Source organism: Coloeus monedula (assembly GCF_965178545.1).
Source record: "Coloeus monedula genome assembly, chromosome: 13".
Lineage (NCBI taxonomy): Eukaryota > Metazoa > Chordata > Aves > Passeriformes > Corvidae > Coloeus > Coloeus monedula.
Genome location: NC_138793.1, coordinates 7,119,026 through 7,146,014, shown reverse-complemented (window position 1 = coordinate 7,146,014; position 26,989 = coordinate 7,119,026). Strand labels below are relative to the sequence as shown.

At 43.1% G+C, this 26,989-nt stretch overlaps 2 protein-coding genes across 2 annotated transcripts; one reads left to right on the top strand and one right to left on the bottom strand.

The window, feature by feature from the left end:
* Positions 1-909: 909 nt before the first annotated feature.
* On the top strand, positions 910-19,690 carry MYLK3 (myosin light chain kinase 3; the record flags this gene model as incomplete). The annotated part of the gene is made up of 14 exons (XM_082290023.1): positions 910-1,422; positions 3,502-3,567; positions 4,527-4,617; positions 5,816-6,254; positions 8,315-8,874; positions 10,091-10,196; positions 11,258-11,351; positions 11,637-11,746; positions 12,373-12,514; positions 13,248-13,318; positions 14,659-14,787; positions 15,833-15,985; positions 17,729-17,861; positions 18,809-19,690. 14 exons carry the CDS (start codon positions 910-912, stop codon positions 18,878-18,880), a joined length of 2,679 nt encoding a protein of 892 aa, XP_082146149.1. The 3' UTR covers positions 18,881-19,690.
* Positions 19,691-20,945: 1,255 nt separating this feature from the next.
* Positions 20,946-26,823, bottom strand: ORC6 (origin recognition complex subunit 6; the record flags this gene model as incomplete). The annotated part of the gene is made up of 7 exons (XM_082289970.1): positions 20,946-21,431; positions 21,817-21,888; positions 23,156-23,268; positions 24,069-24,158; positions 25,252-25,415; positions 26,200-26,329; positions 26,759-26,823. 7 exons carry the CDS (start codon positions 26,821-26,823, stop codon positions 21,265-21,267), a joined length of 801 nt encoding a protein of 266 aa, XP_082146096.1. The 3' UTR covers positions 20,946-21,264.
* Positions 26,824-26,989: the final 166 nt, after the last annotated feature.

Below are 26,989 nucleotides of genomic sequence, written 5' to 3'. Positions count from 1 at the left end.
CTTCTGTGTGGTATTGTAAGGGTGCATTCATTAATGTTTCTAAAGCATTCAGAGCTGTGGCAGTCGAGCCTGTGCAGTGTGAAGTGACTCTTTCTGTTCTCTAGGGAATGTAATTTGTGTAGCAGATACGTTGTGATTCAGAAGTGAAAAGCAAGTCAGTAACAAATCGTTTAAGATTTATGATTTAATGATTTCATTGCTAATAGTTTGACTAATTCTGCTGTGCCTTCATAATGATTTTTTTTTTTTAACTTGGTTCATTTTTATAACCGGGGAGAAAGATTTAATTTTAGAAGTTTCAGTTGACAAAGACATGCTGGTGCTAGATACGTATTTCAGATCATTGTCATTGTACTCTATTTTTAAATTCAACTGCCAGCCAACTGAAAGAGCACCCTGTGTTGATGCTGGGTGTTCTGCATCCATGCTACAAAGCTGAATTCTTCCAAGCTGAAGCACAAGGCCAGTCAATTTACTTTTATGTTTTTCCTGTTTAATGAAGGGAAATGTTCTAGCACCTTTTCATTATCACAGAACTAAAATCGGTCATGAAAACAATTCCCCTCCCTCCAGAGGCCTGTGCAGGCATTGGCCATTGTTAAGATGCTTGCCTATCAACAGCCACTCGAGAAAGAATTTTAAATGGTTTTGTGACGTCAAGGAGGCACAAGAAAACATAGTCTGGTGCCAAGTTGCCTCCATCATTGAAAGCCCACAGTAAGAAATAGATAACACAGAAATAAATCTTTTGTGCAGTAGCTATCTCATGATACGTTCTAGTGACTCCAGTAAGTGAGCTTGTCTGGTTTAGGAATAGCTGAAGAAGATGAACTTTCAGAGCCTCATTTTCTAATTTATGCTTAATGAAAAGCCAGCCTAATCCGTTTGACTTCCTGCTGTCTGGACACAATGTCTGCGGGGAGCTTGGACCTCGCAGAGGGAAACGCCCTGACAAAGTTTCAGCCTACAAAAGTGAGCAGTTTAAGTACGGTGGACAAAAAACTGTATCTCTTGAATGAAAAGATGGACAAACTGTTGCATTTCCAAGAAGACCTGACAGGGAAACTGCAGCAAGTTGACAGAAGCATTGCTGATGTAGGAAATGGCAGTAACAAGCTCACAGTATCCCGAGCAGCTCCTGATGACACAGATGCAATGCAAAAGGGCCTGAAGGTACCGGACAGTGCTGCCCAAGCTGACATCCAGAGCATATGCTCAGAAGTGTTGAATTTGATGAAAGCTGCCCAGCTAGATGCCTCCAAGCATAAGGAGAGGCTGGCAAAGATAGAGAAAAGGGTTGATACCCTGGATAAAGTTATTACATTTGTGGGAGAAGTATTAAAAAATTCTAAAGTAGTGGATTTCATTCTCAAAGGCATTGTGCCCTGGAAGAAGGGGAGTCTGCTGGAAATCCCTGTTGAGGTTGGTTTAGTTTTACTGTTCTTCATTTCACTTTATGACATAGCAGGGCTTTAGGCTCTCCTGTCAATCTCTTGCATGATGTTTAATTCAAGATTTCCTTTCTGTGTTGCTGCTACATGTTACTGCTGGGACCTTCAAATTGCAAGGCTCTTAAGGCAGGGAGCAAGCTCAAAACAGTGTCTGAGGTTCCTGAAGGGTGCTGGGCAGTCCTGTAATGAGTGTGAGAAGGAGATTGCTACTGTAAAGGAAAATTCAGCTTCTACCGGTGCTCAGAGCTCAGCAATGTCACCCAAATTAGTGACTGAATTGAGGCCCCAGAGAAAAGAATGAGTAACATACTAGAAGTTTGCGGTTTGTTTTTTTTTTTGAGAGAAGCTTCTATTTCTTTGTTCATTCACAAATTCTGAATCCACACCAGTTCCTGAAACCTGTGCTGACTTATGGTCATGTTACTGAGAAATTTATGTTGTCCTTAGACATCTTAGTTGTCCTTAGCTACATTTTTTTGATGCAGCTGTGACTTCATCAACTCCATTGACATCGTTCACTCCTGAAAACAAGTAGTTCTTGTGTTTGCAAGTTCCCAGACATCCGTTCCTAAGCATTTCTTAATTATTGAGGACAGGGAGGGAGAAACAGCAAGGCCAATACTTAACTGATATGGTATTTTGAAATAGATTAGCCTTGTTTTTTAAAAGTTACAGGCAGCTGGAATTAGTTCTTTATAATGGGAGTTTCCATTTTTCACTATGGCTTCTATCCCACCATGGGGACGAAAGGGAGGAAAACTGCAAGAGCTGGAATATGTTTATTGATTCCAAGAATCTGGTTGTATGTAGAGATGTGATTACAGTAAGGAGAATTTAGCTCAAATGAAAATGTCCATTTGTATCTTAATCCAAATATTTTTTACCAAAACTAAAATGTTTGGATGGGAAGGTACATCTAACCCTTTAGAAGAACGGGGCAGTGCTTGATGCCAGTGTAACTTTTCAGGCTTTCAGTGCTCTCCCTTTTTTAAGTGCCAGCGGCTAAAGTGAGCTGGCTGTTAGGAGACAGAAGAACTTATAAAGTGCTTCAATGAGTGTTGAGAGCAATAAATCATGCATTAGTTATCAACCTTAAATCTGGATAAAGCTCATACTTCCAGTTCCAACTTCAGTTCTACAGGTTTTTGGAGAAATGGAAAAGTCTCATATGTTTTGGGTAAAGCTGTGTTGTTACAGTCACTGTCTGCAGTCACTACAAAATGCCTGGAGACAGATACTGTCCTTTGCTTGATTTTGTGCATGGGCAGATAGAAATTGAGAGGTGAGATGACCTGCTGGTGACAACCTGGTGGGCTGGGATGGGGTGGAGGTCTGTGTCCCAGGCTCTAACCTGTGCCTTGGTTGGAGAACAGTCAGGGTGTACTGGGTGAGCAGTTTTATGGCAAACTGCAATATGACCATCATTGTCCTCCTTTTTGGTTTCTGGTCATGAACACTTTTTGAAATTGGAGCGTAAGGTCAGTTATAAGACCTTAAGATAAGTCTGTGCTTTGATCACAGACTGCTGAGTGATATCTGAACTAGGCTCGAATTAGTGAGGCTCTGTGTGTGTGTACGTGACCTGGCTGGAAAATGTGGAGCAAAGCACAGGTGAACTTAAAAACAAATTACCTTGTGCTGAGCCATGTGCTAACTTGGGTCTGGTTTTTGCAGCCTGCTGTGTGATAGCAGCACAGACATGGCCAAAGAGCTCCACAGTTGCAGGGGGAGCACAGAAAAAGAACTTGCTGCCTGCTTGTTCCTGCTTTCCAGCCTTTGCTGTTTGTAACAGGGCACTGCTTATCACAGGCTGCCTTGGGATGGGCTGGGAGTGGGGAGGCTGTGTTTGCATTTCTGGGTGAAGCTGTTTGTTGACAGCATTCCAGGGATGCCGTGGGAATGCTTATGGAAAAGTTTTATGGGGTTGGAGTCAACAAAAGACTATGAATTGAGCTTCTTACGTTCCAAACCTCTAACTTCTTACTTAAAAACCAGAGAAAAACACACTGGCATTAAACTGTCACTTACCCAAGGCTTTCTTTGCATGTAGGATTGTGCAAGAATAATGTTCACCCTGGTCATTGTTGCAGGTTTGCTTAGAGCTGTAATAAAAAGGGTAATGATTTTTTCCTACTTTTACTCTTTGGGTGTTTTGAGTTGTTTTGGGAAGGGGGAGATGGGGAGGCTCTGTGCAATCTGTAGGGTTGGTGCATGAAATCCTTAACTGCTTTTACTAACAGGTGAAGGGCTGATGTGCAGCTGTCTTGTAATCAGTTACCTGCAGAAATACTTGTACAAATCAGGATAGGAGGCTGCTCATCACTAGATTTTTTAACTATATGCCAACCACAGGAAATACTATGCCTTTTCCTAATTTTGTGTAATGCTTTTTGCTAAATAGTGTTCGGTTGTAATTTGATTTCACATGTATTGCTATGTGAAGTCTTTAGTGGTCCTATAACAAAATACCTCTCAAACTAATTGGGGGAAAAACACTGCTTAAAAATAAAAATCTGCTTCCGTTTTTAATCTGTTTTTAATCATTCTAAAGGTGACATGTGAAATGTCAAGTACATACACAAGAGTTACCATAAAGCTAGAGGCTCTTTTTTGGTATCACCTCTATCAGGTCAAATAATAAATTTTTAGATACCTTGAGACAAATATGTTTTGACAAATACATTCAGAAACATTACTTTTCATTCTGTCTCTAGCTAAAAAACTACAGAAATACAGTGTCATTTCTTTTTCTACTGTGTCATGTTTCACATGTCATACTTGTTAATCAATAGGAATAAAGATGACAGGAGGCAAAAACTACGACAGTGAAAATTTTGGAAGGCAGTGAGCTAATGTATTAATCTGTGTTATGTTGTTTTAAAAGGATGCCTGCCTGCAAGGGCAGGGGGAGATTGGAAGAAGGAAGTGAACACAGCAGTGACTAATAATTCATAAGTTAACAGATGTTACTTTCCATGTTACAGAGTCTGAATGCCTACATAGTTGGAGGAACCTGGTGGGAAATAGACACTCTCGGCTGTAACTGTTGTTTCTGTGTTCCCCTGTCATTTTTAGGCCAAAGATAAGTCTGAGGAGAGTGGTGCAAAACCTAAGCATGTGCTTAGTAACAGAGGAACCCAGACTGAAAGCAAGAAGCCTCTGGAAGGTATGTATCCCTCCAGGCATGCTACAAGCTTTGACTCTAGAATGTACAGCAGACAAACTGGAAATTAATAGCCTACTATTTCCCACTACCTGAATTACTCAAATGTTACTGAGTAACTTTGCCCCTCAGTACTGGGAAAATAGAATTGTTCTCACCACCTTCACACGATGATTTATCCCCAGGATCAGGTACCACAAAAAGCTAGAAGACACAGAAATTAAAAGGAGCACCTTTGTTTAGCTGAAGAGGTGGGGTTTTTTGAGTTGGGTTTTGGTGAGCTGAATTCAGAGAGCAGAGCTTGTTTGGAGATACTGTGAAGATAGTGGCCATATCACATAGCAAACCTAGTAAGTTCTTTTCCATTAATATATCTGAAGCAGCTCCCCTCTTCACCCTCTCTGTAAAAGGGACGTGTTGACGCTGGGAATATCTTTTTTCGATCAGCAAGTTTCATTGGCATGTCAGGGCCAGGTTCCTATTTAGGGTGCATCTCTCAGGGCATTGCCCTGTTGCATCCATTATTAATGCCTGTGGAGTTGCAACATGGGTGAATGTGATGTTGAGCAGGCCCTGTCATGCCGTTGTCTTCACAAATTGTCAGTGAATCCTTTGCATTATGGGCAATCTCCTTTTTAGCTTCATCGCTTTGGAAGTGACAATAACAAAGCAAATGGTCACAATTCTGACTCAAAAGCTACACAGAGTTGTGAGCAAACCTTGGTTTCTGGTGGTCTGGGCATGCTGAATGTTAATAATCACAGCCATTGTCATGGGAAGGTGATGAATGCTGAGTGTGTCTCTACCCCTCTAAAAGGGTAGAGGGCGTATTGGAATCAGGGGGGGTCCTGCAGGATCTGCAGTGCCTTAACTACCCGTTATATTTGCCCATGGAGTGATTTCAGATTTTAGATACAAGGAGCTTGAGCCTTGCAGGTTTTCGTTTGCTTTAAGGAATCCAAGTTCAATCTGTGACACTGCTGGAAAGCCACCAGAGCAGGTAAATCTCTGGTTTTAAGCCATGAGCATTAGTAGTATCTCGAGCTTGAGGGTGCAAGGATTTTAAACCTTTTGGAGGGTTTCTTGCTATCTTTTCAGGTGTAACTCTGTAGGTTATTTTGAGAGGTGTGTTGCTTTATTCTTTCTATGTTTTACCATCACATTTGCCAAGGATAGTTTAGTAATGGATTATTTTATTCAGAGACAAAAAGCGTGAAAAAGCTGGATGAAAACAAGGGAGCATGTGAGAAGGTGAACTCCTCTAGTGCTATAGCCCACAAAGCTGATTCCAAACCACAGCTTAAAGAGAGGACAGCACAGCAGCAAGGAGTAGAAAGTGCTGGCAACATACAGAGCTCTAAGAGCTCTCCACAGCAAAAGGACGTCGGTGTCAAAGCTTTGAATCAACGCAATGGTCTTCCCTTCGTACATCAAGATCATGCAGGCAGCCAAAATGCTCCTGCTAAAGCACAGAACGTGGATAGAGCCCCACGCCTTGATGAGTGCCACAGGCAGCTTGTTCATCAGAAACCGGGGAAGAATGAAAACAAACCTCCAGCACCGAGTGCGGCATCCCGGGAAGCTGTGCCCTCCACATCCCGGGCCATATCTGACACGGGGTGTGAAGTGACACATACCAGGTAATGGCCTTGTTGGTAGCTTTCTGTGTGACCTGAAACCTTTTCATGTGTTAGAAGGGAAAGAAGGAAAGCGAGGCCATTAAAGGAGGCAGCTCCTGCATGAGGGGATAGGAGTGGGGAGACTTTACGAGGATTAAGGCAGAAGGCTCAAGGGGCCCTGTGTAAAGTTCTGTGCAACCCAGGAGTCAGATGGGAGGGAGGGGTTTGACGTATCAGCATTCTGTGTACTGACATAGAAAGGTGACCACAACAGAGGAGCTCAAGTAGTTATAAACCACTTAGTCCTTCCTTTATTGCTATAACCATGGGGGTGAAAGGAATTTGAGATATTTATTAGTATATGACAAAACCAAAGAACTTGTGTTTGTTGTCCTCAGTGTTTTCAGTGTCTTGGTCATCTAAAGATTGTTCATTTTTTCATCTCTATCAGGCTAATATTTTCTTCATATAGGTGTTTCATAGTCCATTTTCCTTGGAATTCTTTATCTAGGATTTTATTTTAATCCCATTTATTTAAATTTTAAAAAACCCATACAACATAAAACAACAAAACCCCTCAACCAAAAGACTCCTGCCAACTAAACTCCAATAAATGGAACTTCTGTAGCAGATTGTAACTGCCAATGCCTTCTCTGTCTGGGTGGGTGGCTATAAAGTGGTTTATATGTGTGTGTGTGGCTGATAGACACACTCATCCATGCACACCTACGTGTGTGTGTATGATGTTGGGTGGGGAATTTCTCTGTGTTTCATGTGTACAAATTTGGTGTCTGAGCCCCAGATTTTGGCTGGGGGATGAGGGAGGTCAGCAGGTAACTGGAAGGCAGAAGCTGGAGTAAACCCCAGGGGCAGCTGCAGCCATCCTGCCCAGGGTACTGTCACGGTTTGGAGTGTGAAGTCACATGAGAGTGGTAAACGCCTCTCTAAAATGGATGCAACTTCTAATGAAGTTTGTAAGCCCACACAGAGGTGTCAAAGGAACATTGTGTTCCCCAGCTTGGAGAAATGCCCGAGAGTCCCACTGAGTTCAGGCTTGTCTAGATAGCAGAGGAAGTGTTTGCTCAGAGCTGGGTTCAGCTGCTCTCATAGCTCACACCAGAGCAGCTTAGATCCACAGCACAAGGGTGTTAAAGGTGCAGAAAATGAGACATTTCAGACTCTTGTTTTACGAAAGCAGAAACATTTTCTTTTATAACATCTTTTGTAGTGAGGTTGCTCCACTGAAAGAGGCAATAACAACCTCTGTGAAAATGAGATACATTCTCTCCCAGACATCAGAAACTGTCTTCATTTGCCATTGTATAAAATCTACTTTACAACTTCAAAAGTTTCAATTCAGCCTCGGTAAAATCAGACTGTTCATGACGGTTGGAGCAGTAGCAGTTGACTCAAACATTATCACACAAATACCTTTGATGGAGTTTAGGAGCACAGAGAATTGGTTCTAACACAAGAGGGAAAAAAATCATTAAACTTTTCCAATAGTTAAAATGCCAAGGAAAATTGTATTGATAGAGTGAGAAAGTTTATCAAAGTTAGATTTTTAAGAGAAAGCTGTGGAAAGAATGCTATCACATCAGAAGACCCAAACCCAGCTGGCTGAGTGTGCAGGTCAGCCAGCTGGAAGAGGATGCAAACCATCAGATTTGTAGAGCCATATGAACAGCCAGCTATTTAGATAATCAGCCTGTAATTTGGGAAGGCAATCACTATCCTCTCTCTGCCCAGATGAGTGGTGTTTTATTAGACCAACTGTAATAATTGCAAAAAGTGCTAAGCTTTCAAATGTGGGATTAACCCTTTGCAGGGTGAGACATTTTGTTCAGCAGAAGGGCAGACATGTAGAGAGATGAGGACACAGAAGAAGAATCAGTATGCTTTTTGGTGCTCTCCCCTTAGTGTTTGTGAGTCTTTCCCAGCAAGACTGGTACAGTTAGGTTTTATCAATGCTGTAGAAATTTGTGGGTTTGGAAACTTACAGATTTTTCTTCCTCCACAAAGTTACAAAAACCAGGCTGGCCACCTGCATCAATATCAAATTTCTCCTGTTTGTTCTGCAGGATATCCATCAGTGTACATATGACTGACATGAAAGAAAAGATTGAGATGGCCAAGGAGGGAAACATAAGTGACAACAGAGGTAAAAGTCCCAAAGTGAAATCCACACCAGCAGACTTGAAAGGAGTCAAACAGCTGCCTGACAAATTAAAACTTCAACAGAGCCCTAAAAACATCAGCTCCGAGCCAAATTCAGAAGTTAAAGGGGACAATAAGCAAAATGAACTTGCACCTCAAACAGGGAAGCAACAGCCATTCCTGAGCAAGCCCAAACCAGGTAAAAAGGCTGAAGAGAAATCGGAATTAAAATGCAAGCCCATAACCTCACAGAATACCTCTGCAAAGGAGCCTGTGAAAGGTGCAGGGGTAGAAGTGAAAATCCATCAAGAAACAGCAAAAACAGAAAAATCTTCAACAGATACCAAGCCTGAGAGGAGAGAATCTGAGTCTGCATCTCCAGGGGGAAGTGGGCACGATGCTCAGCAGTGTACAGGAGAGGCACCGGGGAAGACCAAAGCTCTGGAAGCTGGCAGAGCTCTTCCCACTCAGGGAGAAATCATTGGTGAGTTGTTCACAGTTACTCTTGAAACTTATACATTGAGGATTTTGTGCTATATATGTTGTGCCTGTTGTATAGACAATAAGAGCAGGAGTATTGCTCAGTAGAGCCCCCATGTCTTACACTTCAAGAGCATTTTCCCTTGGGTACCTTTGACTACGTAAATAACAATTCACAGATTCTTTAAATAGTAACTTTCCTTTTAAAGTGTGTTTTGGGGAAAAAAAAATTTAAAATAAAATAGGGTGAAGTGTATGTCTGATCAGAAGATGAGAATTTTGAAATTTTGAATTTTGAAAAAATCCGTTTTCTTTAGATGAAGCATTTTTTCCTTCAGACAGAGTGTGCAAACCAGGCACGCGTTAGCAACTCTGGACTGGAGATCCAGAGCACTGAAAAGTACTGCAGGAAATGTTTCTTGCCATGGCCTATTGTGTTATTGGCCATGGATCTCTTGGTTCCTGAGGGACACTTGGTTGCAGTGTCTCAGGGAGTGCTCTCTCCTGGCAGCATATACATGTGTATGTTCCAGAATGTACAGACATGGGCAGATGACCTGACTGCTCTGGCGTTCTGAACAGTGGCTGCAGATGAGTTGAAAACATGTTAACTTGTAGCCTGACATACCTGGAGATTAATTATAAAATTGCTTTCAATGGGGGACATCAAAAATTGGTTTAATGAAGATTTATCCTAGAAAATCTTGGACATTAAGTAATCGCAGTTAACTAATTTAGCTTACCACAAACAGACTAAACTTAATAGTTGTAATGCTAATAATTGCAGCTTTAATTTGGAAATTGTCTCCAAAATTCTTGCTGCTAAGAGGAACCTCATGATTTTATCAGTCACTGTCCTCATTCCTCAGTGCTGTGTATTTTTGCTGGTTTTTTCTGGCTGTCATGTAACAATTAAAAGATGATCGAGTATAATTTTTTCAAGCTTTCAGATAATTTTTTCAAGTGATCCTTTCTGTTAATGCATAAACTGAGATGCTGGTCTCCTAAGGGCATCCAGTGGGTTTACTGTGTTAAAAACAGAGAGGAGATTCAGGAGGTGGGATCCTGATCTCAGTTCTGGGACTTCATTCCTCATCTGTGAAAGGGAGTTAGCAGTGAAAGCCCCTCACATCCAGTGGGGTGAAATCCGTGGTGTGAGGAGCTGACACAGGGCAGTGATGTGTGCAGGGATGTCAGTGACCAGCCTGTCCCCTGTGCAGATGACAGCCCCTCTCCTCCGGCTCCTTTCGAGCACCGCATCGTGAGCGTCAAGCAAGCAGAGGTGACCGCGTGCTACTCCGTGTGTCGTCACGAGGTCCTGGGGGGGTAAGTGTTGCTGTCCCCATGCTGTGCTGCTGCTGGGGAAATGCAGGGAGCTGCAGAGCTCCACAGCTGGCCCCAGGGTGTGCGTGTGAGCGGCGCAGAGGAGCTCCCTGCAGCCAGAGGGAGGGGGTTCATCCTGGAGCCCTTCGGGCCATCACAGCTGCTCCTACATCAAGGGTATGCCCTAGATGGCTGGTTTCTGCCCCAGCTCCATTTTCAGATGCCTGACTGCCATCTTGGATGACTGGTTTTTTCATTTGTTACAATAATCCTGGTCTCAGTGTTGTGAGAAAAACCTGTACCCTTAAGGCAGATTCAGAGCATCTGATATCAACAAAGCCCATTAAGTCAGGCAACTTCCAAAATCTTTTTTTTTTTTTTTGCTATGCTGAGCTGCATATTAAAGAAAACTGAGGAAGAGTTATAATTATTTTGACCTTATGTTTAGTTTTCACTCATAGGAAGTCTGCAGCTGCTTCAGCTTTTGTATTCTTGTATCCTTACTTATCTGACAAGAAGGCTTGATTTACACATTGATCCACATACAAATATGGCTTAATAAGTGTAACCAATGTGATGCAACAGCAGGGAAGATGGTGTTTAGAAATCATCCCAAGGGGCATTAATGTATCTGCATGACATGGGGCAGAATTTACAGCACGCCAGAAATGCAGTCTGCGGAGTGGCTACAGTTACTGGTCTTATGCTCATTTAAAAAGTTCTGAGATCAGGACAGAAATATCCTTGTTAATATACCCACTACCACATCCCTGAAGGACAGCGAGGGGGTCCAGTTACAGAAGGGAGCCAGAGCACGGCCAGGCCATCATACCTCAGCAGGACCAAGGGGGCTTAATATTTTAATGTAAGCACTGAACAACTGGCTGGAAAGATAAAACTAATCCTTCATAAGCTGAGAGAAAGAGGAGCTCCATGCTGCTGGCCACCCGACTCCGTTCACTTTGTACCAGGCTATTTTTGCTCATGATAAGAATAGTCGTAGGAGAGGTTTCTGTGCTGAGCTCTGCTGAGCTGGTTTCCCATCTTTTCCTTGGCATCCACAGGGGGCGTTTTGGGCAAGTCCACAAGTGCACGGAAATATCGACAGGGCTCAACCTGGCAGCCAAAATCATAAAAGTGAAAGGAGCCAAGGAGAAGGTAACCACACTGCTGGGAGCCCTGACCCTGCCCTCCCTGCCAGACCCAACGCCTCTGCCCCAAGCTGCCCTGGAGGGGCAGCTCATCCTTGAGTACCATCAAATACTGCAAAATCTTGGGCTTGGTGTCAATCTTCATCATCTCCTGTATTCATGATGAAACGTCCAATCCCCGTGAGATCTGTGATGTAGCTGTTGTTGGACTTTACAAATAATTCTGTTTTGGTATGTTGAAATTTAAGGAGTGCATTTTGTTCATTTTTTGTCCCTTCGTTATTTTTTTCAGGAGGAAGTAAAAAATGAAATTAACATCATGAACCAGTTAAATCACGTGAATCTGATCCAGCTTTATGATGCTTTTGAAGCCAAAAATAATATCACTTTGATCATGGAATAGTAAGTTTAAATGATCTCGGGAATTGTCAGATGTTTGGGTTTTCTCAGGTCACTAAAGGAAATAGGGAGTGATAATTCTGAGCTGTGAAGAGGTGAGTAGTTTCCCAGCCTGAGAGAGAGTTGATCTCACTTTCAGAAGGAAATAACAATGTTTTAAAGGTAATTTCTTGTCAGAGCTCTATCTCTGACTAATTTTCTCTTAAGTTCCGTGCAGAATTAAGTTCAGTTGTCAGCTCGTGTAAAACAGCTTTCAGTTTGAGAAGTTCCATTTAGGAAATTTTGTAGGTTGAAGACTTTTTTTGCCTTGACTCATAAGATGAGTGAATAACATATAGTTTAATACTCCCTGTAGATTCTCCCAGTCCCATAGGATCACCAGGTCATGTGGCTTTGGGTTTGACATGTATCCCCTCAAATATTAGTGACAACTTTTCCATTTTCGAATTTAGATTGATACTTAATTTCAAGAGAAATAAGTCTCTTGAAGTCGTTGAGGCTACTGATACACTTAATATTGGATGTTTCATTAGGACCCTCGATTACAGAGCCTAATTCCCAATTTGGAAATAAATTGGGCTAATGCAAGATTTTAGGGTTTTTAATGCTTTTCTATGTCAAAATTTTAGTCTTGATGGTGGGGAATTATTTGACCGGATCACAGATGAAAACTACCATCTGACTGAGCTGGATGCCATCCTGTTCACCAAACAGATTTGTGAAGGAGTCCACTACTTGCACCAGCATTATATACTCCACTTAGATCTGAAGGTCAGTTGTTCGTGCTTTAGTGCTGGTTTACAATCTCTAATTACTGAGGAGTAATTTCTCATTTCATGGACTCACGTCATAAAGGAATAGACTTAATAGCTACAATGAATGGAGCTCTAGAGATTCATTACTTTTTTCCAATGTCTGTTCAGTAGCTTGCTTGGAATAGTAAAATGATCAGGATTCTGGGCTTTTGCCTTTCTTAAATCAGAAGCTTTTCATTCTCTGTAAGATTAAGCAATCCCCTTTTGTCATCAGTGACAAAAAACCCCACCCAAAACCTCCTTGGCTAGAAGTGCCCACAGTCTTCCCTCCATTTCCCCTACCCCTTTGTAACGGTGTTCAAATACCTGTTCAATCATCTTCCATAGTTTGTGCTTTTTACTGCCTGGAACCAACCTGCAGCAAAATTGCAATGTTTTCCTAATGGTCCCTTAATAACTGATAATTTTTAAACAGAAATACAAACTGGTTTTCCCTGTTTGTTTACACAGCACCTTACACAAATGATATTAGACCAGGTTGACTCGTAGACAGTTCTGCAGTTGTAATACATTTGGACCCCATCAACCCCTCATCCCCACCTTGAAAAATATTCTCATTGGGAAAAAAAACTTGGGTGCATTTGATCTGTTTTGTGTGGCTTTTTATGGAGGGACATCTATACTATCCATCTTTTGCTAGATCTCTGTCTCAAACATTTAACTCAAAATACCATCTTCTCTTTTTGTAGCCTGAAAACATACTATGTGTAAATCACACAGGAAACCAGATTAAAATCATTGACTTTGGATTAGCAAGGAGGTAAGAAAGTTCAGTTGTGAATTTATTTTAAAAAACAAAACCAAATCAAACCCACAAACCTCTGACATGTTTCTGGTAGTTCTTTGGTGGGGGGTTGTGTTTTGATGGCTTTGTAATAATTCTGTGTGAGGGAGCTGAGCATTATGCTTTTGCAGACATGAGTCTTCTGCTGTGTGCATTAATTATCTAATTACTTTTTCAAATAACATTTCTCTTGGATAAGGCTATACTACTGTTCTAATTATCTCAAAATTATTCCCCATGTAGAGCTTTTACTCTAGGGACACTGTGAAGGCTCCCAGAGACTTCTTGACTGCAGGGTTTCATGGTGCAGGTTCTAATTGTAGAAATTATCTGCTAAACTCTTTAAGTAGCTAAGTTGATTGAAAGAAAAAAAAAAGAAAAAAAATCCCCATGTTTGAGCCATCCCATGTGAGACAGGAAACCCTCAGAGAAATAGGAACTTTTCTCCATTCTTTTATTTTTTTTGCATGAGTTTGTTAAAGAAAAGCTGTGAGAGCATGAGTCCATTGCCCTAGAATAAAAAGAAATTATTTCTGTTACTATGACAGTAAGACAATAACATTTCTCTATTTATTTTTAAACCCTTTGAGGTTTTTCTTAAGCTAAAAGCTGGTACATTCATGCCTATATATATATATATTTATGTGTTTGTATATAAGTATCTGTTCAAGGACTTTGTTTCCATAAAATACTTCAGAAAGAAAAAAAAAATGTGCGTTGAGTTTGGGGTTTTGTTTGTTTGTTTTTTTAAATTGGGAGAGTAAAGATACAAACTTCTGCTGAAGCAGTTTTGCAAACAAGATCCTCCAGGAGAGATTTAAAAGCAGTGCTTTAGTGGCTTGTTCTGCCTGAACACAGATGTTACTCCAACTGCCATCAGTGTCAATTGTTACTGGTTCAGCTTCATAACCTTTCCCCGTTAAGCAATAGAACAGAGTCATTTCCCCTGTATGGGGTCACTCTAATCCTCTCCAGTTCCACCTTAGTAGCTGTATTGTGTTCATATCTGTGATGCAGATGTCTATCCTGAGCTGTAGTTGACTACATCCCACTAATCAAATGCTCTCCAAATCCTGTATAAACAAAGATGCTTTGTTTTATGTTTTATGGATTTTGGACAACATCTGCTGGAAGGTATCCTGTGGTGCCTGGCAGAGATAAAGCTGCTACCACTCTTTGGGAGAGCCCTTCGCAAGGTTTAGTGTCCTTGGTCTTCCTCCTGGCCCTGCTCCGCTGCCACACTCCCAAAAACCTTGCTCTTCCCTTGATGAGATGAACTCCCCAGCTCCTCACTTGTGGCTCTTTTCCTGGTACAGGTACAAACCCTGTGAGAAGCTGAAGGTGAATTTCGGGACACCGGAGTTCCTGGCTCCCGAAGTGGTGAACTACGACTTTGTTTCCTTCCCCACGGACATGTGGAGCGTGGGTGTCATCACGTACATGCTGTGAGTGGCCCTGCCAGGGGTCGTGTGGTGGCTCTGAGGGCCCTGCAGGGCAGGAATGCAGCAGCCACTGAGCCCATCTGGCTGTGACTCCTCCTAATTAATTCTGTTCAACCCCCCAGCTTTTCATACAGAGGCACCTCGCTGTGTGTCCAGAGTGTCTAAACAGCAAATGATCCTTTTGATAAATATGTAAATGTTCTTCTCCCTTATCATCTTATTCAGCAAAGTAAAATGGGTCAGGTCTTTTTTTTTAACCCTGAAAAGTTGCCCAAAATATGTGAGAATTTAAATTTTGATTGTGTTTTTGAGGACTTGAATTAATTTTTAAATTTGTAATCTGATAATTTTATGATCTTAGACTTGGTGTGCATCTGCACAGGAGAATTAATATTGTCTGTGTTAGGCCATGGGTCTAAGAAATGACCTGTCATGAACAGGGCTAAAACTTTTCTCTGATATCTGGATGGCAACCATGGACAGCTTGTCTGTCCAAAGTCTCCACCTTTTGATAAGCTTGTTTTGCATCTCAGAATCTTTCACATATGTTTTCTGTGAACTGGATAAATTTCTGGTTTAAATTTGTATGTTAGCCAAAACCCAACTGAATGAAGTAATAGATGATGGAAGCAATAAATCTGGGCTTAGAGGCTAATTGTAAAAAGTAATCTATTGTTCAGAATTCTGTTTAATTCAACCCACATATGGGTACGGGCCCTGATTTGGGAAAGCTCTTGAGTCCCTCTAGCTTTCCTAGCTGGGAAGACACTGAAGGACGTACCTACATCCTCACTGAATCCATTCCTTGGGGTTCTATTAATGTTGCTCCCTGACCTGAGTGAACTGCTAGGGGGTAATGCTGAATTTATTGCCCCAAACTGTTGCCTTATCATGGCAGGAACTGAGGAGTGGAATCCTCCATAGCTGAGAGGAGCCTTTCCCCCCCATAAGATAACAACAGTAATAAAGCAGAGGATTCATAGAAGGAAAAAACACATCTTGCATATGATAACTGCTCTTCTCCCCTCCCCTTCTTTCTTTTTTTAAGGCTTAGTGGCCTGTCCCCATTCCTGGGAGAGACTGATGCAGAGACAATGAATTATGTAGTCAATTGCAGCTGGGATTTTGATGCAGAAGCATTTGAACAGCTCTCGGAGGAAGCCAAAGACTTTATTTCCAGACTACTTGTGAAGGAGAAAAGGTACCTCTGTGTCTGATTGTGGGGACAGTAGCACCAATGATACTAAATTCTTACCAAGCAGCTGTTTGGATTGTAGCCAACAATGACAACTTACTATGTGACATTTTTGTGTGCTGTCTCTGGGCTTGCTGGGCAGTTCCTCAGTGATTCAGAAGCCCTTGTTTTAAAGGAAAGTGTCCATGTACCCTGACTGAGGAAAGCCGCTTTTCACAGTAGCATCAATACAGGCAGAACACTGGGAATCTGGAAGAATTTGCAGTATAGGAATCGGTCTCTAAAGCTCTTGCTTCTCTGAGCAAAAACTATTTCTATTGTTAGCTTGGACTGTCACAAATTGCAAAAATGCCGCTTGAATGCCATGGAGGATAAATGGAAGCTGCAGCTGTGAGAATGTGCATTGTTCTCTTCTTAAGTGGTCTACAGGCTTTTGGGAGATATTAGGGAGTGTTTGGGACTTAACTCTGCATGTGGCTTCTCATTCTTGGCTCCACTGATAGAAAAAGTGATTGCACATATGAAACAAAGAAGAGAATGAGGATGATATTGATGTCAGACCACGACTGGGGGGTTGGCTGGGTGGAGAAATTTTTCTCTTGCTGAGTACTGACACAAAACTAATCAAACCAGGAAATGATGCATACAGTAAAACAGATTGTGTGTTTGAGGGGAATTCAAAGGAGTGCTTAGAATATTAACAACTTTCTGATCATTGCCTAAATCAGACAAATCAGTTCAGTACTAATTACATTTTAAACAATAGGTTCCTATGAAAAGCAAAGAATTAACTGAAATTTAGCATATTGCCAGCAGGAGAAATCTAAGGATTTCTTCTCAGACTGTGATGATGATTTGCTGTGATACTGTAAACTTTGCTTTGGAGTCTTCAATTTTTCTGTGCAATGGGATTAGGGTCTCCAGAGGGACACTCTGCAAGGTCTGGTTAGAAGCTGTGAATGAAACAAGCATGTGAGAGAAGAGTGTTATCAGTGAGTTGCAGAGAGCAGTGATTAGTTGGCCCAGTTTTTCACAAAGTGTGGCAGCCCCTGCTCTCCTGCAGACCAGGCACCTTTGCCCCACTGGGACAGTGGGTCTGGCCTTGTGCAAGATCTGCAGCCCCCTCCCCTGACTGCTGAAATCGGGGTGAGCAGGCAGGAGCTGTCTTCTCATCATCTCAGTGACAGCTCAGACAGAGCTCAGGAGTTGGGCATAGGCTTTTGATTTGAAAAAAGGCAAATTAAACTTTTTTCTCAACATCTGTACCTCAAGATTTCTTCTATTACCATATATTTCTCAAAGCTTTTAGGATAGGCTCTGGCATTTTGGCCCATTTTTGGATGTCAGGATATAAAGTATGCTTAGCTTCATCCAAGTTTAGGGTGAATAGACAATTGTGCTTTTTAAATATGAGGCACAGAATGGGCTTGTGCTGTCAGGGCAGACAGGTAACACCACAAACGTTATTCTTCTGTTAGCAAAGTTCTGAATTTGCATCATAAAATGATACATTACCTCATGAACTTAACCACAGCTCAACCAAGCCACTGCAGAGCCACCAGCATCCCACTCGCCCCTCCTGCTGGACAGTGCAGGATGCCATTAGGATCCCATGCACGGGCATGAACAGCATTTTCACTGTGTTCATTCATTTGAGGCAGTTTCCTTATCACTAATAAAGAGGGGCTCAGGGCAGTGAGGAAATGAGCAAAGGGGGCTGGGTTTTCACGGCAGATCCCTCCCCTGCAGCTGCCGGATGAGCGCAACGCAGTGTCTGAAGCACGAGTGGCTCAACAACCTCCCTGCCAAGGCACAGAAGTCCAAGCTCCGCCTGAAGTCCCAGCTGCTGCTGCAGAGTTACATGGCCCACAGGAAATGGAAGGTAAATACACAAAGGCTGGCAAATCTGCTTCCACAGGGAACATCAGCACAACACAGGCAGAGCCATTCCCTCCCCTTGTGTGTGGGCTCACTATGCCCACAGGCTTCTTGATTGTAAATATCAGTTGTGAAGTCTATTTTTACCTGTAAATTGTTTCATCCTGCAGAAGGATATTGCTTCTGTTTCTAGCAAGTTTGGTTTCAATTTTCACTCTTTCTGATTGGTGTTTAGAAAGATATACTTTCTACATGTTCAGAGGTTTCTGATGCTGCCTTATATTAAATGTTCATTCTCTTTATACTCTTTCCATTGGTAACAGTTGCATTGATCTGTTGTCACTGTGGAGTAGGGATACAACTTTAGGCAGTTTGTGCCTCCCGCTGCAGAATAGAAGTGTGGAAGAGAGAAAAAAAAAATTAGGCTTACACCCATTGAGAGAACTCTTCAGGATGTTTCTGATGACCCCAGGCTCCTTCTGAACTAAGTTTTTATGAAGTGATAGATAGTAATTTGTGTTTGAGCCTCTATTTGATTGTAGATAATTGATCCTAAAAGGTGAACACAGTGATCTTGTTAGAAAGAATTGTAAGGCAAACTCAGTGAGGACCATTTCCTTCTCTTCTGTCATTGGGGAGTTGCAATTCCTTGCCAAGGAGTTAAACCAGAGGCTTACACTTCATTCAGTCCTGCACTGCAACTGCTTGGTGGCAAAGTTCTGCACTTGCATTTTAAAGATGACATAATCTAAAGACCTATCACTATACAATTCCTAATAACACTGAAGAACCTCACAGCCCCAGCTGCTGTGCAGGAACCACTGCAACCCACACAAGCTGGGGGTCACTAGAAGGAAATGGATTTACCTGGAAGAAAAATCCCTGTCAGCTGCAGCAAAGTTCCTTTGCCTCGGTTGTGCTCACACTTGGACTGTTCTGTTCTGTTCACAGAAACACTTCTATGTGGTGGCTGCTGCTAACAGGCTGAAGAGATTTCAGAGTATGTCTGTCAAGCTCGTGTGAGCTTGTGTGACAGCTCCACCGCTCTTGGAGATGGACATGAAGCTGTGGAGGGAGGACTCAAGTGTCTCCAGTGATTTCTATCCCTCTTTTATAACATAAAGTTTTGGGACTGTCTTCCTCAATTATCTGGTGTGTTAGTGCTACGGTTCCAGAAGTGCCTTAAGGAAGAGGCACAAGATTTCTAAAAGCAGAAGCTACTTTGTTTGTTTTTACAAGTTTTTAGTTGTTCTATATAGCGGAGGAAAATCGTGGCTGTTACAGGGGCTGACTTCTTGCTGAAGGCTTTGATTCTGCAGAGTATTGTTGGTGTGTTTATAGCAGAAAACCCCTGGCAGTTTTCTGGTCTCTCACAGCAAGCATGGGATCTCTAAAGACTTTCTTCCTGACTGATGTATGTATGTTACCAGCTTTAGAGAACTGCCACAAGAGTGGCACAACTTGTCCCTCAGGTGTTTGTTACTTAAAACAAAAGATACAAGCATTGTTATCCTATCTGTTTCTTTCAAAAAGGTAATTTCCCCACAACATGAAGATGCTTCAGTGCAACTCCAGCTTGGATGGTTTTGGTTTTGTTTTGCTACTGTTCTACTCTCTCCTTTAAAAAATAGTCACTGCATAGTTAGGAACTATGAGGAACCCTGGTTTGAAGCAAATTAAGTTGGTCCTTTGCTGCTGTTTGTTATGGCAAGTTGAATTGAGATAAACTGATTGAACTTCTGGAAGTTCAATGTGAACTGCCATGAATACAAATCACCTAATAACTGTTGGGTCTATGCAGAAAGATCTCATGTTGTAGAGAAAAGGAGATTTCCAGAGAATTTATGTTTTTAAAACTTGTAAGTGCTTTTCATTGTCTGTGACTGCAGCACTTAAGTTGCTAAGTTTTAGTTTGAGGATTTGTTTCTCCTCTCTGGAAATTTTAGTGAAGTCTGAGAAGCTGGTATGGTGTGACATGCAAAACAGGTGTCATTTCCAATAGGTTCAGTGACAGGGAAACAGTGTTGCCAGACTCTGCCTTGAGTCCTGTTAGGAGGTTGAAGCCCTTTTTTCCCCCCTCACCTTGCTCTTGAACATTGAACCTTTCCTTCACAATATTAACTTATTCTGGATTTTAAACTCTTTCGTGTAGAGTGGGAGCCACTTACCATCTCTCAGATAAAAGTATAACATTATTTATTAAACCTGTGGTTTCCTGTTCTGGATTCTGCAAAACTTAGTGTGAACTGGATGGCTTCTAGGAAAAATGGAAACTACTACTACTAGAAGTAGCTTTCCATCAAAGGCACCTGTAAAGCTCCTTTGAACTTTACGGACTTTCACATCCCTTGAATTTACAGAAGTGTTGGTTGCTAATGATGAGGTTTGTAAGACTGGCTTACCCCAGTCTAGCTATCTTTTCCACTCAAGTGCTTCTCACTTTGCATAGTCCCGACTTCTGCAGCATTTCCAGAACTGGGACAGAGAAGAATCTTGATAATTTATCACCTTCTATGAAGGCCCATTTTTGTTCATGTTTTCCTTCCACAGTGTTTCTGCATGCTGAATGTCATTGTATTCATTGGTCTGTATATTTCTGAATTAATACTAATAAATTTCATCAAAGTGGAACAAGCCTATTCATCAACTTTGGTTTAAGCCCCGCTGCCAAACACACCTGAAAGTATTTCTGGGTAGGTCCAGAGATACAGCCCAGGCAGAAAATATGCAAGAGAAAGGAACACAGACCTCTTCTCTAAGCTTATGACTGCAAGGCACAAAAAAACCTGTTACCCAGTTCTTTTCCCCTGGAGATCTTCCTTCTTAAGGCACAGGCATCTCCTTCGTGTTTTCTATTTTGCATTCCAACTATGTGTGCCAAGAACATGATATCATAATACAAAGCTTTTCCTTCCAGTACTTTAATTGTTTCTTGGAATATTTAGGACCTCTTACAAAAGCACAAGAGACTTTGTTCCTATACACATGAAAATAAGTCAAATTCAATGACTAAACAATATTTATTAAAAAAAACCTTTTAAAAATAAGGCTTCATTTCTCTGCTAGCATTGCAGTTTAACAAGGCACTGTTAGTCCCCTCCCTCTTATTTCACTGACTGGTTCCAGCCAGGGGCCCAATGGCCTGTAACTTATAACTTATTTACACTTAAAGTAGCATTAGAATGTTACCTGCTTCTTGCAGCAAGAGAATGAAGCTATTCTACCCCTAATGCCACAGCCTGCTGAATAGTCAGACAGGCTTCCTGTAAACTCCTATCAATCCGTGGTGTCATTTATTACAAATAACGTTCTTAAATACTTAAAACCTAAATAAAATCAGCTGTCTGCCAGGCAGCCATCACTGATATGCTACTGGATCTCTTGTTAGAGCAGAGGGAGAGTTAAAATTAAGAGCAAGCAGCAGTTGCATTACTGGGTGGCATTACAGAGTCAGTACTCCTTGTCCCTCGTGCCTTAGCAGCGTTTTCCAGGATTTTCTTTTTCCATTCTTCATAGTCCTGCTTTGTTTCAGTCTTTGGTCGTTTACATGGCATCTCCTCATCCTCTTCAGAGCCTGTGAGGAAACAAGCAAGCCCATGAGAGGCCACCATGGGCAACATGCTGCTGGGGATAACAGGCAGTGAGCAAATGTTCAGACACCAGCAGGGGCCTGTCCCTGTTACCTAATCCTGTGGTCACTGCTCCCCTCACCTGCTGGGACAGTCACCTCCTCACCTCTGTGTCTGAACACAACAGCTGTCCTTAATTCTAGGACTACTCAGTATAAACTCCACTGTCCTGCTAGGTTCTCTCTGTGCTTCCACAGCCCATGGTTTGCAGGATGTAGAGAGCTGCTGTGAACTGCAGCATCATGGCCCATCACACAAAACACGGAGCAGCAAGAAAGCTCAGAACTACTCCAGTGAGGTGATTTTCATTCATAGATAAATACAACTTACCCTCTTCCTGCTCACACTGCTCCAGGGCAGTCTGCAAGCTGTCAGGTGTCTCTGCAGCCAGTGGAACATCTTCTAAAAAAACAAGTAAGTTGCTTTACTTTTGAATGGTATTTGGGGCTCCAAGGGTGGCCACATGTAATTCTTTGACAGCAGTGCCACCTTCCACAAGTAGTGCTGTCCAGTCAGAGCAGTTCCCTGGTCCAGACTGATACTTGAGCTCTACAAGAGGTGCTAGCACTTCAAGTATGGCACGGACTAACTGGCTGCTTTAATTAGCAGGCTGCTAATTAGCTGCTGCTGCATTGGTAACCACAATGATCCACCATGTTCATTGCCCAAAACCACACTGCTACCCTTCTAGGTAACTCAGGCAGGATTATCAATTATTTCTTTCCCTTTGATTCCATTCTCACAATTTTTATAGATACCCACAACATGCAGGGAGCTGTCCAGGTATGCAGATGCACACTCTTCCCTGAATTCATATGGCAATTCCCAGTTGCCTTTAGTTGCTTTAGTGCTGGGGTATTGTTCGGGTTTTTAGAGGGCACGCACCTAGGAGAAAGTAGCAGCTTTTGGGTTAGATTCAGGCAGCATGTTGCAGAAAACATCAGGGGATGAAGACACAGTGAGGCGGGGTAACTTTCAGTGGGAAAGTGAGAATGAAAGCCTGAGAAAGGAAAAAGGAGAAAGAGGAAGCAACAGAAATACAAGGACATTAGTGCATGTATTGTTTTTCAGGCTTTCTCCCCCATAAAGTGGAGCAGAGAGAGCTGCAGGCTCAACAGTGGGCAAGAAATATTCCTGACATCTGCCCAATGTATGAGGAGAGGTGGTGTCAGGAAATGGCTGAGTTGGTACCAGAACAGCAAGGCTTATGCTTGTTAATCTTGCAGTGGGGGAAAAGGAAAGCACAGGAGTGAGTCAGTCTGAGGAAGATGTTTGTGATAATTCGTGTGTCAGGTTGCCATGTTAACAGGATGCAGAAACCAAGCAAGCAGGAGGAATCCAAGATAGGTCAGGTAGTATGGGAGAAGCAAGGAATAAATTGCAGCAGCAGAGACTGTAAAGAGCAGTGAGCATTCAAGAAGAGAGGAAAATATTTTTGTCCTTGCCACTTTTTTCCTATTTTCATCCTTGCTAAGGACTGCAACTTCTCCAGAAGCAAGGACTGTGAGTGGGAACTGGGCTGCAGGAAACATATTGGAATGGAGGGCAGATTTGGCTAAAAGGGGACAGCTGAAAGTGATCAGACTGAAATCACCAGTGGAACAGGATGGGGCACTGTGAGGCCATGGGATGGGTGTGCTGTCTTACAGGGATAAAGCCAAAAACTTACTGCTGAGTTGCTGGCTTATCTTCTCCAGCTGATTGCACAACCGGTCAAATATTGCTTTTTTCACTCCAGATGTAGCCAACATTTTAGTTCTGTCCACTTTTTGCTTCAAACACCTACAAGAGAAAGTTATCTCTGTACAAAGCAACATTCCAGCAACTGTCACTTAGGTGAGGTGATAATTACTGTACCAACACTGCCTGTGACATGAGCAAGGCAGGCCTTTTTGTCCTACCTATCCTTGTCTCCCACAGAAACAAATCTGCTTAAAAACCAGACCCCTACACTACTCAGTCAATAGAGCTCAACTGAAACTCAGGGTGGGTTCAACTTACATAAGGAATTGTATAAGGAAGAGGTAACTTTTCAGATTTTCAGGGAACCAGGATAAAATGCCATTACAGCAAAAAGCTGAATGTCACTCTGTCAAGAGAGCCCTTGTCAGGAGCTGTGCAACTACACAGCACCTGTGCTGCTGAATAAGACTGTCACAAGGTGTAATGCTGAGGGAGGAAGATCTTTGCATATAAGCAAATTCTTTCCAAGTGCTGGCTGAGTCACACACCTCTCTTAGCTGACATGGGCCTACAGTTATCAGAGCCATCTCCCAAAGGCTAGAGCACCAGGACATGATGGAGTAGGGCTTGGAGTTTTTCCTTCTTCAAAATGGCTGCTTCTTGGTGCTCAGAAGCCCTTCTTGCATCTTGAGCAGTATTTCACCAAAAGCCATAGAAGTTTTTGCTTTGTGCAGTGCACGTTCCAGACTTTGCTATGAGTAAAGGCTTGGTTTGCTCCAGCTGTCTCCATTTTCAGAAGCAGGGCAGCGGGATATGCTAAGCAAGACCCTGAATGCTGGCACTGGTTGGAGTCTCAGCAGGCATTTCAGCCTGTCAAAGGTCTCCCAGGCTACACTCACCTGCATGCAGTGCACAGCGCAGCTGTTATAAACAGGGGTTTGGAGAAATCCAGGTCCACTCGCTGTGCTTCGGAGAGGCTGCATTCATACCTGAGGAACAGCAAGTGAGAATTGGACAGTGTATTTGCCTCACTGAAGCTGCTGAAATCCATCTGTTCCATGGCACTTGGCAGCTGAACAGGTCTATTGGAGCACCTGGGCCTTTGTAAGCCAGTCAAACAGAGAAGCTGCTATTGGCTCAGAGGAGCAAAAGAGATGAGGGAAAAGAAGGCAGTTGAGATGATCTCCTCTTCTGGAATTAGAGGTATTTTAAACTGGGGATGTGGATCAAGGCATGTCAGAAAATCTGCTTCTTGTGCTCCTGATCCACACACCACTTTTAGCTCTTCCTAAGATCTAAAATTTACAATGAGATGCTTTGCATAAATCCATCCCTACAATAGAAGGTAGCATTACCGTTTCTTTGATTCCTGCAGTATGTATGTTACACAGAGGAAGGCTTAAATATGGAAAATGACACAGTGGATGTGCAGCACTGAAGAATGTCATTTTTTGTTGTCCACCTGCCCCAGGCTATTTTTTTCCAGTTTGTATTAAGCACCACCAAGCAAGCACAGCCTTTGTGCTCTGACCTAACAGCATTTAAACATGTGCTATCAGGGTGACAGCACTGCAGAACAGAGCTCTTCAGGGACTGCTCTGGTTAAAGCAGATGATACAGAATGGAAAATTATAGTTAACTCTGTTGAATCTCCACTGAAGTGTTCTACCTATTGGTTTTACAGATAAAGTGATGTGCATTTTAAGAGATCTGTGTCCCCAAAAGGGAGGATTTATTTCCACTGAGCATTACTTCTGAACTGTGCCATGATCAGCAGTTAAATGAATGACAGTGTGATGCTATGGGCAAATACAGGGATTAGGAGTCCTATTTTTTTACGCTATTCCTAGATGAAGAATTCACGGTTGGACAGTGACTTGCTGAGATTCACAGACTAAATCTTTTTAACAGGTCTTCTAAAAAGTGGCCCAGCTCATGGCTGGATCATCAATGCTGAGAACTCACCTCATTGCTCCAATCAGTAGGAGATATCTGACCCTTCCAAACATCAAGCTCTTTATACATCTAAAGAACAGAGAACCTTACTTGTGGTTCCCAGTGTATTCATGAGAGCTTCCTCACCTCTGCAGGATTTCTGAAGCCATGTTCACTGCCTCTAAGCAGCAAAACTGCACAGCCAAGTCTCGCATCCCCAGCCTTTGGTTCACCTCTAGCAAACATTCCAAAGACTTCATGGAGCTCTGGTAGGTGGTCTTGTTCAAACCAGAGAGTTTAACACAATAGCTCTGTCAAGAAGTCAAAGACAAACCCCAAGAATTAGCAAGATTCCTTCCTGACATCTTAATAAGGCAACCAACACAACACCGTAAAGTTCAGTTGCTACATTAAACAAGTTTGTGCAATGAATAATGTATATTTTGACTGCACACAAAAAGATTAACCACCTAGGAATGCCACACCTTTTAATGCAGTGGTATTTTTAGACTGTTTCACTGGAAGTGAGGTTTGACATTTCCATATATGGCCCCTTTATCACAAGGTAGGTAGCGACAAAATTACCAAAATCTGGGCAAGTTGAAGACATAAGCAACATCTTCATGGGGTTAGGTCCAATTAAATTCTCCTCTGCTGTAAATGGACAATCATGAATATGTCGTATCAGGCATTATTTTGACAGCTCACTGCTATTCACCTGACAGATTTGCAGATGGAGGTTTACAGGTACCCCCACAGTGACAGATTCCTTGGAGCAACTGCTTTCTTCCCACAGTAAAAGGACAGATCTTAAATTTAACATCCTTGCTGGTAATTTATTTGTTACTACAAGAGTAGAAATTAAGCTGAAATTATACCAAAGCAAGCTCAATTTGTGAAGGGACTATGACACTGATCTCAATCTGTGCTGTTTCAAACTCTGAACAGTGAAAGGTCTAACACAGCAAACTGCGGGATCTAGGGGAAAGTTAGTTGTTATATCCCATTCCTGCTCCCAACACACACTACAGAACAATGGTTTTGTGGAGTCAGGCAGAATGCACCAACCAGCCAAGCCACACACTCTTATCTTACTTTGTCAACCGGTTGTTTCATGAAACTCGCCGCCAGGTCCAGGCACATCACAGCACTGCTTGTCGCCGTCATTTGAGCCATTAACCCCGTGCATTTCACCTGGGAAAGCCGCAGATACTCCTCAGCTTTTCTGCAAAACACCCAGAACACAAAGCCCTCGTCAGCAAAACGACAGCTACAAGACAGAATGCCCGACAGGACTCGAGCCAAGGTGTCGCAGTCCGGCTGCAGCACGGCCTGAGGGCCCGGGGTGCTGGAGGGGCAACGCCGCCCCTTCTCTGATGATGTGCAGCAGCAGCAGCTCAGCACTGCAGGGCTGGCGATGGCTGTTTCATCGAGCCCACGGCTCTGGGACTTCTACCACATCCACCAGACCCAAGGCGGGCACGGCTGTCCCGGGGTGCGGCGGCGCTGCTGCGGTGCCGGGCACAGTCAGCGCGGGGGAGAGCGGGCCGGGGGGGGGGCGCGGCCGGGCGGACCCGCTGACCCGGGCGGGAATAGCGCAGGGCCGGCTGTGGGCACGGGAGCGCGGAGCGCCTCGCGGCGGGGCCGGCGGTACCTGAGCACGGCGGGCTCGGCCAGGCCCAGCCGAGCCGCCATGGCCCGCACGGCCCCGCACTCCATCGCCCGCCGCGCCTGGCGCGCACGCAGCCCATTGGCCGCCCGCGCCGCCAATCACCGCCCGCTCCGCCAATGGGCGCGCAGCGCGGCTCTTCCTCGGAGCGGGCCAATGGGCGGTGCGCGGCGCGGCGGCGGGGTGGGGCGGCGCGCGCGGCGCAGTCACATGACG